At 43.7% G+C, this 19,389-nt stretch overlaps 1 protein-coding gene across 1 annotated transcript in view; it reads right to left on the bottom strand.

The window, feature by feature from the left end:
* Positions 1–19,389, bottom strand: part of slc24a3 (solute carrier family 24 member 3) — a 57,897-nt gene that overhangs the window by 22,072 nt on the left and 16,436 nt on the right. The window contains exon 3 of the mRNA XM_072384088.1: positions 3,328–3,404. Coding sequence (XP_072240189.1) covers positions 3,328–3,404 — 77 coding nt within the window. The remainder of the gene's footprint in view (positions 1–3,327; positions 3,405–19,389) is intronic.

The raw sequence follows: 19,389 nt of genomic DNA, 5'->3' as shown, positions 1-19,389 counted from the left end.
TTTATGGGCAGTGGGATGAGGCCGTTGTACTCGGAGAGAACTCACACATGCAAACTCCACACCGAAAGGCCCCAGTCAGGATTTGAACCGGGCACCTCCCTGCTGTGAGGCGACAGTGAATATCTTTAATTTTAAGTCACTTAACAGTGACCAAAGAATCAAGAGTTTACTTAGCAAAGAACCAATTTTAAACCGTGTCTTCAGGCACTTTGTTACTCACAACCTGCCACAAAGACACATCATTTGCTGCCTTTTTCAGGTGCAGCCGGTGGCTAATTGGGAACTGAACTTTTTAGAAAGTTGCTGATGTCACTACTTGTCATCATATGGCAGAGAAGCAGTTCCAGCTGCCTCTCCCGAGTTGAACTTGTATGATCCGTCAGATAGAAATGACCAAAACGAGCAGAGAAAAGTCTGTTAGAGGGAGCAGAAGATCACCCCGACACTGGTGTTTCTGGTGAGTGTTGTGCTGTGCTTTGATCTCTGTACATGTTGCAAGCTTTCTGTTAACTATCTGCAGGCGCTAGAGAAAAAGACCTGATGTGGAAAACTTTCACTGTCATTACGCTGGTTCATCTGCTCACCATGTGTCAGAATCCACTTTCCTCATGATGTTGTGATAGCAAGCATTTTGAAAATGAGAAACTGAACATTATATATCATCCGAAGCCGCTGAAAGTATGAAACAAAACTTTAAACATTCACAAACAATCACAGAACTGGCTGGAGGTGAAGAGCGGACGATGAGTTTGGTAATGAAGTCTCAGGAATGTTATACTGTCAGTATGTTGCAAAGCAAAGTCACAGAATGAGCTGAGAACTCGAAGAGGAAATATTAAAGAAGATCTTAAAGCATTTAAAGCATGACCTGCAGGAACAATAAACACATCCTGCCTCTCAGCAGCAAATCTATCTCTGATGATGACCCTGAAATGATCCATGAGGAAGTAGGAAGGTGTGTGAATAAAAGTTAAAAACGTACGCTGTACGCAGAGTTAGATTTTACATGAAGCGTTGAGGGGATTCTGATTATTTTCATTGTAGATTCAAGCAACAGAGTTCTGTCAGAATAATACAGTCCAAGCAGAGTGCTGTGCTGCAACTTCAGTATTGTATTCATAAAATATTCATTAAAGTTGTTAAATCACAAGTTCGACTCATGTTGTCAGTAAGAGAAACTTCTACACGATGAAGGTTTGTGGAGAACAGGGAGGAGGCGGCTCTCAGGAGAACTCCTGTTCTGCACTGAAAAGAAGTCTCATGTCTGCTAACAGAGACAGTAAGAAACAGGTAATAAATAACTGAAAAAAAAAACTATCTACAGCAGATGAACAGGATCTGAAAGTGATGTCCTTAAGAAAGAGGAAAAAATCCAGCTGTGACCTGACAGGACCTGAGAGATGCATCTGGACCTTCAGCTGATCCATCTACTGTTGGCCCAAGCCTCATCAGAAATGGTCTCCATGGAAGGGTGGCTGTCAAGAAGCCATTCTTAAGGAAGGGAAACAGGGAGAAAAGGCTGAGCTGTGCCAAATGACACAAGAAGTGGACTGAAAATCAGTGGCAACAGGTCTTATGGAGGGATGAATCCTCCCCAGAGCCCGGACCTCAACATTATTGAAGCAGTGTGGGATCATCTGACAGAGAACGGAACAAAAGGCAGCCCACATCCAAAGAAGAGCTTTGGGATGTCCTTCAAGAAGCCTGGAGAACTATTCCTGAAGACTCCTTAAAGAAATGACTTGTCTAAGAGGCTGCCTTATATACTGTATTTATATTTATGTTTGCACATATTTCAATAAATCCCTGCACTTATTTGCCATTTTCCTGGCAAAATATAAAGATATGAGGGGTGGCTCAAGCTTTTTGCACCGTATTATATTTAAAAAAAACAACTTAAAAGAAAGAAAATCAATGAAAGAAGTTTCAGGTAACCTTAAGGTTACTGAACAGTGCTCGGTTGGCCTGTTGATGCTACAGTGTTACAAATAACCACAGCTTCAAAATGTGCATGAAGACTTTGATGGGAGCCAGGCTTAAACATAATGAATAAAACAGGAGAGATTATCCCTTTTGGAATTCAATTTGAGTTGTTCAGGCTTCTCTCTGACTGAAGTAAAGCAAAGTAAGCAAAACTGACCAAACATGTTTGCTCCTCTCTTTTGAAATGTTTTCTATCACTGCGCTGTGGTAAATTATTCAGCTGATTTCAACCTCCTTTCCCTGAAATCAGCAGAGGATTTTTCTCTGCTCACAAAAACAGATGTGAGTGAAATCTCAGTAAATACATACAAACACACACAATCACAGTCTGGAGGGTCGGTTTCTCATTGCCTGCAGTACAGTAAGTCGTGCAGATATCAGCCCTGGATCTTTTCTAAATGCTAAGCCGAGAGTAAAATACAACACCTGCTACCTTATTTTAAAGGTTAGACACCACCGGGTAGGAGATGGTGATGATTTATCATAGTCTTTTTGCAGGTTTGCCCTCCTGCAGCAGGAACAGGCGAACTCAGACACACTGTAACTGGTGACATTGCCTGAAATGTCAGATGTAGCGAACTGGTCCAGTCAGAAGTTCTGTTTATGTGCAGCAAAGCTCGCCTGAGAGGCTGGGCTCGGCTGCCCTGAGCTTCCATTATGGTCAGCTCCTCAGAGACGAGCAGCGAAAGAACAGCGCCACACGGGTCATCATGTACTGCTACATTCTGCAGGCTCTGAGCTGCCTCAGTGATGGCACAGTGGTTTCATCATGGCCTCAGCCCTGGAGAGGCCAGCGTGGCTGCTCATGCATGTGCTGCTCACACTCTCCCATCCATCCATCCATCCATTCACGATCTACACCCACTTTATCCAGTTCTTGCAAGGATTTGCGCTCCGTCTTTTTTAATAGTCCATCTCTGATCTTGGTCATTCTTCCTCGTCTGTTTTTGCTCCCAGAGGAGTTCCAGTGCTTGGGGTTTTTCTTTCTGCATGTGTTTTGCGTGGTTTTAGATTCTAATCTAGCACCTCGAGCAAAGGGATCAAACTTCAATGACTTGTAAAGCCAGATACATATCTAATGATCCGGTCAGTTGGTGCTGGAGGCGTGTGATATTAGTTGGCTCACCATGAAAATAAGCAAAGTCGGACAGTGGGTGATTCACTGATGAAGGAAGGAAGAGATCAGTCAGTATCTGGTTTAAATGTACAGCAGTTTCAGTTGTCTGTCTTTGCACACTGACAGTTACATCCCAGCCAGGCAGAAACCTTATTATGTAAAAATAAATCCCATCATCTGCGTGTGCCTGCTCATTTGTTTCAGATGCTTTAAAGTGTTAAACTTACACACAGGACATGCAGGGCCACGGCTCCCTCTGTTCTCTCTTTGTGTGTGAACAGGTCTGTTGGAAACTCGTGCAGAGCTGCAAGAGAAGAAAGCCACAGTTAGAGCAGTTGATAACAGCATGGAGGTGTGTCTGTGTGATCTGGCAGAACATAAGTTGGGAACATGTTTTCAGTGTCCAGCAGAGAGCTCAGCCCCATGAGCACATGAACCCACTGAACTCATGCGTACTGACAGGCAGCCCCGCCTGGCGAGCACCTCACCCAGGTGTGTGTGACAGCCTCACTGCGCCCTGCCAAGGACTGTGCACGAGCAACCCGTCCTCAGAGAGCCACAAGAGGAGCGGAAAGCAGTGGGAGGACAAAGCGAGGGCAAAGAGGAGAGAGCACAGTAAAAATAGAGCCAGGGATATTTAGGGTACGGCAAGTGGGATGAAGAGCAACGAGGAGAAAGAGGATGGTGGGAGTTTAGCTCTGCATGGGAATGGTGAGAGGAACTGTGTGAGGTGAGGTGAGGTAGAAGAAATCCCAGTTCTCTGTCTCTGCCAAAGCTGGTGACAGGCTCTTGGCTGCCAGAAAGTCTGTTTTGGAAAATTTGCTTCTCGCCCTTCGAAATTTAAGCCACGGCTGTCATCATCTCCTCCCACATGAATCAGGAGCCATTCACAGGCCGCTGCTAACATCTGCTACATGTTGCAGCACTCGCTGGGAAAGGTCACCCAGGCATAAGGTCCAGACTGGGCTGAGGCTGATGGCTGTTAGCATGTGAGGAGAAATGTCAACAGAAGAATAGAAAATAGGTTTCAAACATAAAGTGCTGATAGCATCTTGTTGTGATACGCTTTTTAAATCAAATACAACAGTCCAATAATGACAATGAGAGAAAACTGCTTTTGTCTCTGCTTTGTGAGATCACTCTGAGCGAGAAATGAGTCAACTTGGACTAAATGAATATTGAGTTAATCCCCGAGTTTCGAACAGTGGAATCTCAGATAAATGACGGCAGAAGGAAGCAGTTGTTTACTTTCTGCTCCAAAACACACCAGATATGTTTGAAAATGTTCCGTTATGAATGGTCTGGTGATTGTGAGTGTTCCTCATCACTGATGTGGCCCTTGTGGCAGTTTTTAACTCTTCGCTGTGTGAATCTGTTGTCCTGGAAGATGGCACAGCCCCAGGACTGTCATCTGGTACATTAATCCCTACGTTCAAGGTAGTCTCTTCCAGATAGAGTGTTCTCATTTGTGGTTCCCGGATGTTTTAACTTCAGCAGACTGTCTGGAGAAAGACTCAGAAAGCTTAACAACAGCTTGAGAAAACAATTATTCTTATTAAAGAAAATCCGAGGTGCTGCTGCTGCAAGATGACGATGAACAGCGATCCAAAGTCACAAAGACAAGCTGCGCAGAAACTAGAACACTTGGCAACAAATGGTCCCTGGATCTGTGTGTTTTCAGGAAGATAATGACAAACAGGTGCAGCACATCGGGAACAGTTCTCCAAATAAAAAGGGAAGTGAAGTTAACTAAAACAAAGAAGGAAAACCGGTAACAGAATAAGGTCAACTGGAAATCCAACCGACAATAAAACCCTTAAAGAAATTTTAAAAACTTCACAAGAAAGAGCTCCAGACTGCTCTGACAGCACATGCATCCCTCTCCACATTAAAGAATCCCCTCAGGGAACTGTGACATCAACACAGCATCATAACCGCTTCTGCAGCTGGTTGTTAGCCTCGCTGAAGTCAGCACCTCAGAAAATGGCAACACTGCAGGAATATCAGGCAACAGTTTTTACCTTTTCAACAGCTCACAGTGATGTCTGCAGAGATGGGACTGAATATACACTCATCCCTGCAGTTCTCCTGGTTTTAAAACATCCCATTCGTGCCAGAACAGATTACAAAAATCAGGAAGAGCACAACTGAACGAAACAACACCGACTCCCCAGAGCTCCAGGTTGGAGGATGCTGCAGATAATGAGGTCGACAGTCGTGGTCATAAACTTAACTGAATGCTTAAAACATCAATCTGTCTGGTACAACACGAAGTTTCCAGAGGTTGTTTGTTTGATGGCTTTACCCCTGACAGCATGACAGCAACAAGACATGAAGCAAAAGACAAAAGTTTGAACCAGAAACACTGCTTTCTGTGTCATAAAATCCCACAAGCGGAAGGAAGGCGAACCATGGGTAGGTGAAATACTGAATGAATAATCCACAAATGAGTAAGGAAGGAGTACTTTATCATTCCACCTACATATAATTTAAGCACCAGCTCCCTCACAACATGGAGCTGAGAAAAAACAAGGCCAGAAAGAATAGTTCACCACTTTCTCACTGTTTTTTCTCCCACTCCTCCATCTTTTTGTACTCTGCTGACCTATTTACATCTACAGGATCTTGCTGTGTTTGAGTGGCTGCAGTCCTCTGTGCACCATGTTCCATTGCAATAACTTCTAAAGCCAAACACAATGCAAAACAGCCTGTAAAAAGCTACAGAGCAGACAGCCATCTCACAGCGACAGCTGGATGTGTTTAATATTTACTGCTACAAGCCAGTGTGAGCGAGCTTCGGCTCCATCCAGCCAAAATGCCAGGCTGGTGTGTGAGGGGAGAGGATAAGTAAACAGATTTAGGCTCAGCCGAGAGGAGAAGCAAAAATCACCACAACAACCTGAAGGGGAACAAAAATCACCGGAGATGCTTCTACGATTCTGACAAAACACTTAAAAATCACAGTTTTCTCCTGAAGTCGTCAAAGAGCAGCAGTTAAAGCCGAACTGCTCATTACTCTAGCAAGAAGCACGAAGCCCAGAGACCCACGAGAGTTCACAAGAGGGGAAGTGATGCAGAGCCACACACTCCCACAAGAAACCCACTGAACCTTCATGTAAACAAGTTGTTTTACACACACCGACAGGTTCCCCTTCACAGCATCGAGCCCTCTTTAAACCTGAATCAGAAACACATGCTCGCAGCGCTACACTGGTACATAAACATGTTTGTTAATCCCCTCCTAAACCGTCCAGTCCATTCTGTGGCCTGGATTTCCCCGCAACAGATCTGTGTGAGAGACTCGGTGAGGTGGCTTTAACCGCTTTCTGGATTTTTCAGAAATTTGCTCACGTAAGTTGAAAGATCCAATGTGTTAACCGTGACCATCGAGTGCTTTTTAGAGGCTGAAAGATGAAAAATAACTGGTCCAATTGATCAGTTTAACTTGACGGATAAGTATTTGTCCTAAAAAAACATGCTGATGCGTGTCCTTCATCACCAAACACCCATAAGTCTGTAAGAAGGAAGACTTCTGCTGTATTTTGGGACACATTACGAGAGGAAATTGTAGTTTCCTTGTTTCTGAGTCATTTACAAATGTATGCAAACAAATCATCTGCTCAAAGGTTTCAGAATTTAGGGGAATTTTTGTTTCAATGGCGGTTCTGTACCGGTTCTGCGCTGCGTTTGGTTTCCTCCAAACGTGCTGCTGTGCATTAGGACCAAACATCTCCACTTTGCTCTGGTCTGTCCAAAGGACATTGTTCCAGAAGTCTTGAGCTTTGTTCAGATGCAGCTTTGCAAACCTAAGCTGTGCTGCCATGTTCTTTTTAGAGAGAAGAGGCTTTCTCCTGCAGCCCTTCCAAACAAGCCATCCTTGTTCAGTCTTTTTCTAACTGTGCTGTCATGACCTTTAACCTTTAACATGCTAACTGAGGCCTGTAGAGTCTGAGATGTAGCTCTGGGCTTTTTCACCTTGGGGTGACCTTTAACCTTTAACATGCTAACTGAGGCCTGTAGAGTCTGAGATGTAGCTCTGGGCTTTTTCACCTTGGGGTGACCTTTAACCTTTAACATGCTAACTGAGGCCTGTAGAGTCTGAGATGTAGCTCTGGGCTTCTTCACCTTGGGGTGAACTTGCTGGGACGTCCACTCCTGGGAAGATTGACAGCTGTCCTGAATGTTTTCCACTTGTGAATAATCTTTCTCTCTGTAGAATGATGGACTCCAGATAGTTTGGAAATGGCCTTATAACCCTTCCCAGACTGATGTGCAGCAACAGTTGCTTCTCTAAGATCATTGCTGATGTCTTTCCTCCTTGGCATCATGTTAACACACACCTGAAAACTGACAGAACTTCTGCTTTTATAGAGCTGCTCACACTGACTGATGATCAGTTGGGTTTAAATAGTAACACCTGGCTGCAACTTACCTGCTTGAATCCATTTAAATCAGTAAGGGAGGACTTTTTTTTATACTGGATGAGTTTTTATGAAATAAATGTGTAATATGTACTTTTTATTCTCACAAAACTGAAGAGAACTCAGTTAGATAATACTGTGAAAACAAATGATTTGTGTAAAATACTTACCTCCTTGAATCACTACAAAAGCAGAGGGAAATGTAATTTTAATGTGGCCTACAGGGATGCAAAAGGCCATTAAAATTAATAATAATTTCCTTTATTATGAGTTTAGCAAAGAGTTGGTGTTAACAGGATTGAACAACAGTGAGTATATCTACTGGTGCATTTCTGTGTGATATGTGGTACGAAAAACAGTTTAAACTACTAAACTCAACCTAAACTGGAAGCATAGAGCTCAGCACAGCATAATAAAGTTAAAGGTGCTCTGCATGGGCATCTGAATCCTGTCAAGTGGACACAGTGGTGGAGGTGAATCAACCCAGGAAGGTACAGGTAGCAGATGCTCTCATCACCGTGGCCTCGTCTGCTTTATGCTAACGTGGGGCTACAGGGAGGTACACCAAGCACCTGCTACAGGCTCCATCTGCTTAACCCCATTGTGTCAAGGGTGGACTAAGTTGGCACCTCAGTCTCCAGGAATGTCATTGCAAAATAATGCATGTTGCATATCCTGTACAACAATCTGCCCAGCATGAATCTGTCTGTTGTTAATGTGGGGAAGCGATGGCAGCAGAATGTGCTATATGAGGAAGGCAAACCTGCAGAGGTGGGGTGACAGGCATTGTTCTACTTAAATATGGTACAGACCACATACACCAATTTTCCCTGACAGCAGTGGCCTCTTTCAGCAGGATAGCGTGCCCTGCAACACTGCACAAACTGTTCAGGAATGGTTTGAGGCAGATGAGGTGTTGACTATCGGAGCATCTGTGGGATGTGCTGGAAAAACAAGTCAAATCCACGGAGGCACCACTTGACTTAGAGAAGATCTGCTGCTAAAATCTTGGCACTTTCAGAGCTCTTGTGGGGTCCATGCCTTGACAGATAATAAATGTGGAAATAAAGAGGTTTGCACTTCTCTAAGAACAGCATGGTAATAATGAAGCTTGCTGCGACAGTGTGGCAATTATTAAGAAAATCACAGCTCATACCTCCAAGACTATTCAAGTGGAATTTTCTGAAGTTTGGAAATATTTTGAAATGCAACATCAATTTAAATCTGTAATTTGTTAACTTGTTTAAACCTTTATTTAACAGACAGTGTACACAAGAAAAAATGTCAGTGTCTTTGCTGACCTGCTTAATTGTATTTGGAAAATATTAACAAATCTATAATTTCACAGAAAAACATAAAAAAAGTTGGGATAGAGAAAGAAAGAAAAAAGTATATCAACTATACAAGTAACCAGTAAGATTCTACACTCAGCAGACTAATTGGTGGCAGGTGAGGGTTTCACCATCAAACTCCATCAGAAACACACCAATAAGTTCCAAAAAAGTTCCAAACAAAAATGCTCTAAATGCAAGAAAAGGTTATAGAAATCTCAGTGTGGAAAGGCCAAGGACAGAAACCGCTGTTGGATGAGCTCGGAGCCCTCAGGCAGCACTGCAGGAGAAACCGTCAGGCCACCATGATCCATACAGCCACATGGGCTCAGGAGGAGCTGGGAAAAGCATTTCCACTCAACACAGTCCACGGCTGCATCCAGAAATGTGAGCTGAAGCTGCATCACACCAGGAGGAAGCCATATATCAGCTCTGAGCAGAACCACGGCCCAGTTCTCTGGACTCCAGCTCATCTCAGAGGGACAGAAAGACAGTGGACACGTGTTCTGTGGGCAGATGAGTCCACGTTTCAGCTGCTTCTGGGAAAAACTGCTGAGAAAGAGCATCCAGCTGTTCTCAGAGGAAGGTTTAAAGCCAGCGTCTGTGATGGTCTGGGGCTGCATCAGAGTCCATGGCATGGAGGGCTTCATCTGGGTGAAGGTACCACTGATGCACAGCTGGATGTTGGAGTTCTGGAGAGACATCTGTCTTCTATTGAAAATGTAGCATCATGAGGAGGAGAAACAAAAAACAGCTGAAATCTTGTATTCAGCATTTTCTTTGTTTTTCCTCCCAATCGGAAGTTGGAAATTCCAAGCTGCAGAATAGAAACCACATGCAAGCAAGATACAAAGCATTACCAGCACAAGAAATGTAAAACACTGGCAACGGCCTCTATAAACTACAACAAAAAGTAATGGACTGACAGTGAAACCCAGGATCTATGGAGACTGAATGTGACAGAGGCATCAGGACAACGCGGGATGAGATTCTTTCTGAAGGAGGGATCGATACAAACAGAAGAGAATAGAACTGCCAGTCAAGTGTTGTTCTCTCAGTTTGGTTTGTGGTAGTTTGAGCTTTCTGGTAATGTTATAACTTGATGAGCATGTTTACAACCAGCTGCTATGAACAGAGCTGTAAAGACAGGGCTGAAAATGGACAAAAACAGCTCAATTCTATCAAGTCCTCATGAAATTCTGTCAGCTTGTCATTATTATTAACGAGGGATCGTTCTGCGTCTGGATCTGTTACCAAACTATTATCAAACATTTTAAATATCTTTTGACTCTCCACATAATCTATCCATGTTTAATAAAATCCGATGAGAGCCATGGATCCACATCTTTGAGTTATTTCATGGATATCAGCTCACGTGCCCGGGTGCCTGTGAAGTGTGCTCATCTGTATCCGAGTGAATGCAAACTCCATAGCAACAGAGTGAGTGTTTCCTTGAGGCAGAGTGTGTGTAAGTGGCAGAAAGAAGAGGTGGAAACAAATAACTGACTGCTGGCCTCAACCTGATGGGAGTCACTCCGCTGCCGCTGCCACGGCTGCCAGGCAGTACATTTGCCATTAGTGATGACGTGTGATGTACTACGAGCAGAGCGCCGGCCGACAGGCGGTGCATTATGCATGATGTTTGGAGTTATAGAGAAATACATGTGTCCTGGTGGAGGGGCTGTTCTCAGGGCAGCTAAGAGATGAGAGAGGGAAAGGGTCGGGCTTCCAATGTGAAAGATGCTACCTGAACTTGACAGCTCAGTGGATAATATTCCTCCAGACGTGATACTGATGAATCAGAATGAGGAGAGCGAATCATACGCATGAGTGGACGGCAGAAAGAAACTGAGAGAGGAGCGGGTTTGGTAATTAGTGCAGTTATGAGTGGGGTCACTGGGATGGACCTTCAACAGCTGCTGATGATGCGCTGGTCTGAGCTGCCCCTGCTGGCTGTAGCTCACACAAAAACACACTCCGATCATGCAGATGCAGCCGCACACAAACCCTGAAGACTTCCATTGTTTCCCTTTCCGCAATCATGCCGGCTTCCCTGTTCTTCTTCATGATGCCCAATCAGTGGCAGTAAAAGCATCAATCAGCAATCAGGCATCAGCTTGCTGGGGGACACATTGTGCCTCAGCCTGCTTCGTTCTCCTGTTGGAGCTGCCTGCTCACCCACCTGCCTGCATCATCCCATGCCAGCCTAATTTACCAGGCAATTTGTGGAGAGCCACTGTGAGCAACTGAGAACAAGAATCGACATGTAGCATGATTCTGTGTTTCGCTTGTTCCGTTTGTATCTGAACTCTGCTGCACCTTTGTTTCTCCTCAGTGCGATTTTTGAGATTTCAAGATACACAAACGCATCATGCTCGCTGATGCAGTGTCAAATATTCACTAAATCTTTTCACTTCCCATCTTCCTCCTCCTCAAACTCCTATTTCAACTCTCCGACCTGAGATGGCACCATCTCCACTGACAAGACTGCCTCTTATTAAACTCTTTTTATGAGGAGAACTGTGTATTATGTCATGTTTTTGTCAGCTATGTCAGGAAAGGTTAAGGGGAATCTCCTGCTTTGGGTGGCAGCCACTTGTCCCAGGCCAACATCTCTGAGAAAATGCAGAATGTCTGAAAGGAAATGAAGCAATGAAGTTTGCTGCCAAACTTCTCCGTTGGCCAATTATGTTTTAAGAAAAGAATAAAAACGCAGGACATTTAATGGGAAACTCTGGTATTTTTAAACCTGGACCTTATTTCTGGCATGAAATGCGTTCATCTACTCACTGAGAACAGTTTGGTGAAAGTCGGCGTCCTTCAGAAGATATTTAGATAACTGGAGATCCATATAACGGAGTGAACGGGGCTTAGAGGATGCAGCCTCTAAATAAGGCATTATCTGTCTTTATTTCACCAATACTTTAAGAAGAATGAATGAATGAACGTGTGCTATAGCTCTGTTAGCTCATAGCTGCTGTGTTGTTGTTATTGGCGGCTATCGAGGGGCTTATAGAGGGCTTTCTACACACTCGTCTACTGGGATGATGTCATCGACTCCCGTCGCTGCAGCACAGTTTATTCACTCTGGTAATAATGTCCATCGTACTCAAAGTCGTCCACGTCGTAAAAATCTGATAAATATCCTGCCATGTTGCACAAAACTATCAGCAGCAAACTCTGTGTGAAGTTAGCCGACTGTCACAGAGCACGGAGTGAATAAACTGTGCTGCAGGGGGGCGTGTGGATGAAGTGGTCCCAGTAGAGTGCCTGTGTAGAAATCCCTCCGTTAGCTCTCCTATAGCTGCAAGTAGCCACATAACAGCAGCTATGAGCTAACAGAGCTATAGCACACGTTCATTCATTCATTCTTCTTAAAGTATTGGTGAAATAAAGACAGATAATGCCTTATTTAGAGGCTGCATCCTCTAAGCCCCGTTCACTCCGTTATATGGATCTCCAGTTATCTAAATATCTTCCGAAGGACGCCGACTTTCACCAAACTGTTCTCAGTGAGTAGATGAACGTATTTCATGCCAGAAATAAGGTTCAGGTTTAAAAATGCCGGAGTTCCCCTTTAATTCAACCTGTGTGTGGAGAAAGCAGAAGTGAACTTTGATGCAAAGTAGATAAAATCATTAAAAATCAAAGACAGCTGAAGTCAGCGAGTTTTCTTCACATCGGAGTAAGGCAGAAACACATCTGCCATCTGACTGTTCTGATGCACCCAGCAAAATATGAATGATTAAAACAATCATCATCTTAAAATATTCTCAAATTCACAAGAAAATGAGCAGCGCTCCCTGCTCTGAGATGCTGGGGGCGTTTCCACTGAAGACCACTTATTAACTAATTAGATGGAAAATCCCAAACACACACTGCAGATATGAAATATTTTGCTCACCTTCCAGCTGTGGGTTAAGTTAAACTATTGTTAAATTGTGAAACTCAGGGTGGGTACATCCTAAAGTTTGTACCAGGAGAATAATGAGGCGGGTGTTGGCAGTGATCCTCGATCACAGCAGTGCCTCCATGACAGTCTGAAACCTCCACGACACTCTTCTGGCTCGGCTGGTGTGTTGACAGATCTGCAGTGGTGCCGCGTTTCAGCTTCACTCTAAGCAAAATTAAACCAGTTTTCTTGTTCTTCTTATGAAATTTGAGTAGACAAATCAGGTCCTGCAAACTCGAGCTTCCACAGAAGACACATGTCCACGATGAAGGCAGAATATTTAGCGAGCTGGTTGCAAGAGTTAACTTTTGTTGGCCTTATTTTAGGGCCGATTGTGTTTAAATTTACTTCAATCTCAGTGAAAAGCAGGAGACAAACTGTCAAAAAGAAAAGCAGGAGACAAACTGTCAAAGTAGCTGACAGAAAAGGTCCAACTCCATCAGTGACAGGGGAGGGGTTTGGATTCAGAGAGTCCAGTCCAAATGTTCCACAAAAGGACAGAACTCCTCGGTCAATCACTCGCTTCCACGGTCGCATCAGGAGCACCGATTTAATTAATTAATCACACGAGTGGGTGTGAGATCTGCTGCTCACACTCAACCACAATAAATCCTAAAACATTCATCAATGATGTAAGTTTAGCTCAGGAGGATCCTCTCAAGATGAAGAGCTATGAAAAACAGTCAAACTGAACAGTGTTGGTTGAACTCAAATCATTTCTGAGGTCATCACATCTTGTGTGGGGTTAAGTGTGTGTTTCTGGAGGAAGAGGAGGAGGAGCAAGAGGGCTGTTCACGTGCACATGCTGGTGTCTTGGCCTGGAACTCTCTTCCACACATCTAGTGCACAAATCCCAGCAGATTCCCACTCTCAACAGCTTTACCTAACACCCCCTCAAAGGCTCCATCTTTCATGTTTATTCATACCCAGCATGGAGGTGGGCTGGAAAAGGTGGAGTAAGGCATGAAAGTATCTGGGGAATTCCTACAATCTCTGCTGTTAAGCTGGAAAACATAGAGCCAGAAGGTCCCCCGCTCCGGCCCACGATCTCGTCAACATTTTCTGCCCTGTGCTTTCATCTCACTCCGTCTCCTGCCATCAAACGCAGGAAAACACTCACTGCTGCATATTTTGGTTGCACATCACAACTTATCGCCTGCTGACTTCCTATTCTGGCTAATTAGAGCTGAAAAAACAGTGAAGGTCCTTTTATGTACTGGAAAAATACTTGGATGTTTCCTTCGAGTACAACATGTGTTGATAAGATCCAGAGTCATAAGTGAGCTGTTCTGTCAGCTGAAACTGTGACCGTTAATGTTTCACAAGGGGAGTCAGACTCCTCAGTGAGAAAATGATGAAGTTTCAGGGGAGGAACTGTAAGCTTTGACCTCACAGCTTCCCCTCTCCTGAGCGGGCGGATGGGAATCTTATGTGACGTAGGCGAGGCTTCATGTGCTTCAGCCAGATGATGGAGGGGAGACAGAACACCTTCAGGCTGTAGAAATAAAAAGGTACTGCTGGCTGGATTTGGTATTGGGGGTAAGATATGCAGCATCAGGGGTTTTCTGATTGCATTTGAATATTGGGACGACAGGCTTGTCTTTGGACTGCACTGTGGATGTGCTACGGCTGTTCTGCTGACTTTGCAAAGACTTGAGCCACTCCTCACTGCTTTATATTTTTCTCTCCAAGCAGCCAGACTTTCTTGTGATCTTCTCAGTGATCTTGAGCAACAGTTCTCTAGATTTCGGAAAGTTTTTCTTTGGACAGCGGCTGCTTTTTCACTCATTTTCAGTCCAGTCCTTCAATACGACCATTTTCAGTTTCTTTAACCTCTCATCAGGCAGTACCAGGGCTGTGTGCTGCTACTGATTTCCTGAATCGATAACATAAATGACAGTTAAATACAGTTAAATAATGAATTCCCTGCTAACTCGCTCCACGCAGGTGAGAAATATTACAGATCTGTAACAAAGGTCCTTCAGCTCTCTAATAAAACCATCAACTGAAAGCAATTCGGCCCATTGTGAAAGTAATGATTCTTATCTCATGTTTCTGGGTAATTATGCTCAGAGGGAAAGTCTTCATGGGTGTGTTGTTATTGTGCTTTTTCCCATCATGAAAGACCACAGAGGAAATATCTTCAAAATTATGATATTTGGCTCGTTCCTTTGGTGACAATTTCAAGCTGTGCCAACATGGTGTTGAGATTTTATTTGACAGTAGGGACAGTGGAGGGTTAGAAAAGCCTTATATGTATGTATTCATATTCATGCATTTGGCAGACGCTTTTATCCAAAGGGACTTACGCTCATTTAGCCTTAAAAAGGTTAACAGAGTTAGCTCATTTTGACTTGAAAGGAAAAAGAAGGAAATGTCTTGTACATTGTGAACTCCATCTGATCTGCTTAAACTCTGTATCTGTTTCCTCTTCATCTCACATTCAGTCGGCACCTGAATACAAATCTCTAGATGACGGCAAAAAAATGACACAGCTGGCAAATACACTTATTTTGTACCCAGTCAAAGGGAATAAGCTCACTGAGGCGTGGTGCAGTTGCCCTGAAAAACAGTGAAAATCTGACTTTTCCTCTGATTTAGAAAACAGACTAATGTTGACTTTCCTGCAGCTGTGTGCAGAAACGCTGCACAGCTGCAAGTACAACAAATTAGTGCACGAGTGTCCAGATAAAGTGCTCACGGAGGCACAAGAGAGAGACCTCTGAACTGCACCTTTAATCTTTGCATCTTTCTCTGTCAAGAGAGGAAAACAGGTTGGATGCCTGCTGGATGAAAATGACAAATTACATAAAAAAATAATACAGCTGCTCAATTTTAGCCCCATATGGCTGGGAGCAAAGGTAAAAAAAAGAGCTTTTCGTGTCACACACCAGGGATGAAGAGGTGTCCCTCCAGCCCTGAGGACCCTTTGAAGAGCAGTCGTCAGGCGAAGCTGTCGATGCTTTCAAGGCAACAGGAGAGAATAACAAAAGCAACCAGGGGGACGACTGCGTAACACGCAGATAAATAAATAAATGTTTAAAGCTGCATTTGCAGCCCCTTGGGGTTGTGAGCACAAGCCTGTCCCCGTGTTCATCCCGTGCATATTGGTAGCGCACGTGGAGGGCTGGGGGCCTGTTCTGCACATGCTCAGTGAGCAACGATGATGTGGGCTGACACATCGCATGTCGGGAGCGTAGTTACCGTGCTGAGTAATGTGTGACATTTAAGGACTCCCGCTCTTTTCTGTCCCCGCGCCGCACGCACACACGTGCACACACCGTGCACGAACAAACATGTGCCCACATGGACGCGCACACACATATATCATGAATGTTCGAAGGCACTTTCTGCACGGTTTGACTGGAGCACGTTGAGTTTATAAGAGATGGATTATCATGAGTGAAATCTGTGAAGGATTATTTCTAACCTTCTGTTACACGATGTTTCCTCGCGTTCACGAGAACAATGTTCGTATTTAATCTCTGGGTGGACACCTGCCTTATCATCGATAAGAGAAAACCATCATCTTAATTCAGATTTACCGATTCCACACACATTGTGACCTTCAAATAATATTTTGGAGCATGAATTATACCAAAGAAAGGTCATAAGAAGGAAGGGAGGAATGGGAATATCCAAAGTAAACTATGTGGGGACATTTATCATCAAACAAACCTCTCGTTTTAAACAAAATAACCTGCTGCTGGATTCTACACTCTGGATGTCCATGGTTTGCTTTGCCCTCCAACATTTACTTTTTGAGTTTTAGTTAATTTAGCAGATTTAGACTGAAACAGAAATCAACTATCCCAGCTATAATAATAGGATAATGTGAATTAAAATAAGCTCCAGCTGAAACCTTGAAGACATTGAGAGATAACAGTTTGATAATGTAACTATCTGCTGAGTCTGCTTTAGATACTTTAACCTTTAAATGACCTCACTAAAACGTGACTTCATACTTAAATAATCAAAAATTTTAAAAAACATCGACACAAGATCTCTTTTAGCATCCCAAACCTACACCAAGAGGCAGGGATAGCTCTTTGGGAATCACCTTGTTGCTGCAGAAATCCTATTTTCTGTCTGTCAAACTGTGTTTTCTTTGCTGGTTTTCATAGATGCAACTAAAGAAATGGGAACAAATGATGTGTCTCTGTGACAGGCTGCTGGTAACAAAGTACCTAAAGATCCAATTTAAAATGGTTTCTTTTTGATAAGTTGTCTGTTATCTCTATTCCTGTCTCTGCCGTCCTGCAGATCATCGCTCATCAGGAAGCTTTTGTACTTCAGGACCAGCTGAGGCTGTGATTCTCCACCAGATTCTGCTGGCTGCTGTGGTGGTAAATTGGCTCAGTTCTTGGATCTACAGTGTATGTTTTGTTCTTGCCGTCCGGTAAACCTTGTTTCTTGCTCCTCCTTCAGAGCTCTGTCTTTAGAAAGCGTTTACTCTTGTGGTCTTGTGGAAATGCAAATCGTTAGCCAGTGTAAAGTCTCTTAGACGCTGCCTTCTCTGGAAACTCACCGCCCTGCCCATTCTCCACCGTGACACCCTCCTCCGTAGCTCAAAACACTCCCAGGCCACCAGCACCACCTCTAGCTCAAGCTCGATCAGTCGTTCATCCTCCATCTATCATCACAATAAATCTTTATTACACCAGAGTCTGCTTCTCGAGTCCAGAAACCAGTGAAACCATCACACGCCGATATTCAAAGGACACAGAGAATGTTCTCAGGCACATTAACATTAAAACAAGCCCCACAGGATCCTCAGACTACAACCTTCTTCATGCTTAACCTTCAGCGGGATGCTGCTACACTGACAAAACCCATCCACACACAGACAGACACATAAACAATGCAATCAACAGCAGCAGTAAGTGTCACTTACAGCACATTTTGGCCCGCTGACACACAAAGACTCACACAGTGAAAACAAAATCAGTCACTCCGCTGCAGCATGAATATTCCATGTTTACATGTGACTAAGTGTTATTTGCGATGGCCATCACAACAAACACATCCCTGAAGTTGTCTTGGCAACAGAAAGCCTTTGGCGCATGGTTCAAGTTTTGTTAGAAGCGGTTTCCATAGTAACCGCCTCCAGCATCATCCCGCGTTTCCCAGCGCAACAACAAGACCGATCAGCGCGACAAAACTCAAGAGACTAAGTTTGGGCATAACCCGGGCCTTTCCGTATCACGACAGTGACTCACAGTTAAACTGTGTACGTCTCCATGGCAACAAAGGCAGCGCAGCTTCCTCTGGAAACGGTTCGGTTCAGTCTATTGAAGCCGCTCAAACTCACCTTGTTGTGACTCATCGCTTTGGAGAAATGACTGCAGCACTCAGATCAGATGAATGAAAGAGAGATTTAAACCATTGAGGCACATTAACCGATAACAGGAACGCGTGAAGGCCAAAGACGCGCCGACGCTTTTTACCAGGTGATTCATCAGAGGGAAACTACAGAATTAGATCCAAGGAAATTACTGGTATCTTATTTAAATATCAGTCATGGAAGAGTTTTTTCATTTTGACCCTCAGCAGGATGTTTGCTGAACTTTGACTGAAAATCTCGTCACATCTGCAGTGTCATGTGACAGGAGTGTCCCCCGTGATTTTTTTATTTATTTTAAATGTGACATTACTAACCTCAGTCCTGCAGATTCCCCTCGACTTTAAAAGCTTTCTAACATGCTGTGGAGCTCTGGTTTGCACTTGAATAAAGTCGATGTTACGGTATGGTGGTGGTTCAGAGAAGAAGACCCAAATGCAGCACAGCAGACTGCAGGCTGATGGAAACTTAACTTAAGGTTCATTAAAAAATGGAAAACCACTAACTAAACTAACTAAAAACAAAACTTAAAGATCTCTCTCAGTAGACAACATGGACAGAAACTCACAGCCAACAGTTCAACACCTGGGCTGCAGACGCTCCTTATCAGGGACGTATTACACCATCGGCTGTTAACATGCTTTACTGTTACCGCTCTGTCTGCAGTCTCTGTCTGTCCATATAGTCTAAAAGCAGATTAGAGGGGTATTAAAGTTGTTTCTTTAGCCAGGTCTCCATTAAAAATAATATTGCCTTCCTGATATTCCTGCTGCTTCCTCATCAGGGCTCAAAACTTGTCCATTTTACGTGCCAATGATCAATGAGAGAAGAAGTTTAAACTCCAAGACGTCTCCTCTAAGCCTCATTCCAGGCATTACTTGGGCTTTGGAAAGCTCAATGAGCTGCTCCCACTTGCAAAAAACCTTCCTAATACCACAGAACTGCATCATAACCACCGTGAAAAAGTTACCTGCAGAAATCATTCCAGCAGCACAGCATTCAAAACAGTGTTTTCACAGAAAAAAGCTCAGTGGGTTTTATATGTCGAGGTTTCACTCATGAGCAGATCAGCTGTTCAGTTATGTTTACACATTATCCAACTACATCTTTCACTGTGATTTTCACAATAATTAGTTTAGTGATTGATCACAACCATCAGGGATTTGTAGATCTGTCAATCATTATCAAAGCCTCTCGGCTGCTCTGCTTCTTTCTGTCAAGAACTTATCTTCAGACACAGTAAT

Source organism: Leuresthes tenuis, unplaced genomic scaffold, assembly GCF_036924035.1.
Source record: "Leuresthes tenuis unplaced genomic scaffold, fLeuTen1.0.hap1 SCAF_4, whole genome shotgun sequence".
Taxonomy (NCBI): Eukaryota; Metazoa; Chordata; class Actinopteri; order Atheriniformes; family Atherinopsidae; genus Leuresthes; species Leuresthes tenuis.
The sequence above is the reverse complement of the archived record's forward strand: the minus strand, read 5'-3'. Positions and strand labels throughout refer to the sequence as shown.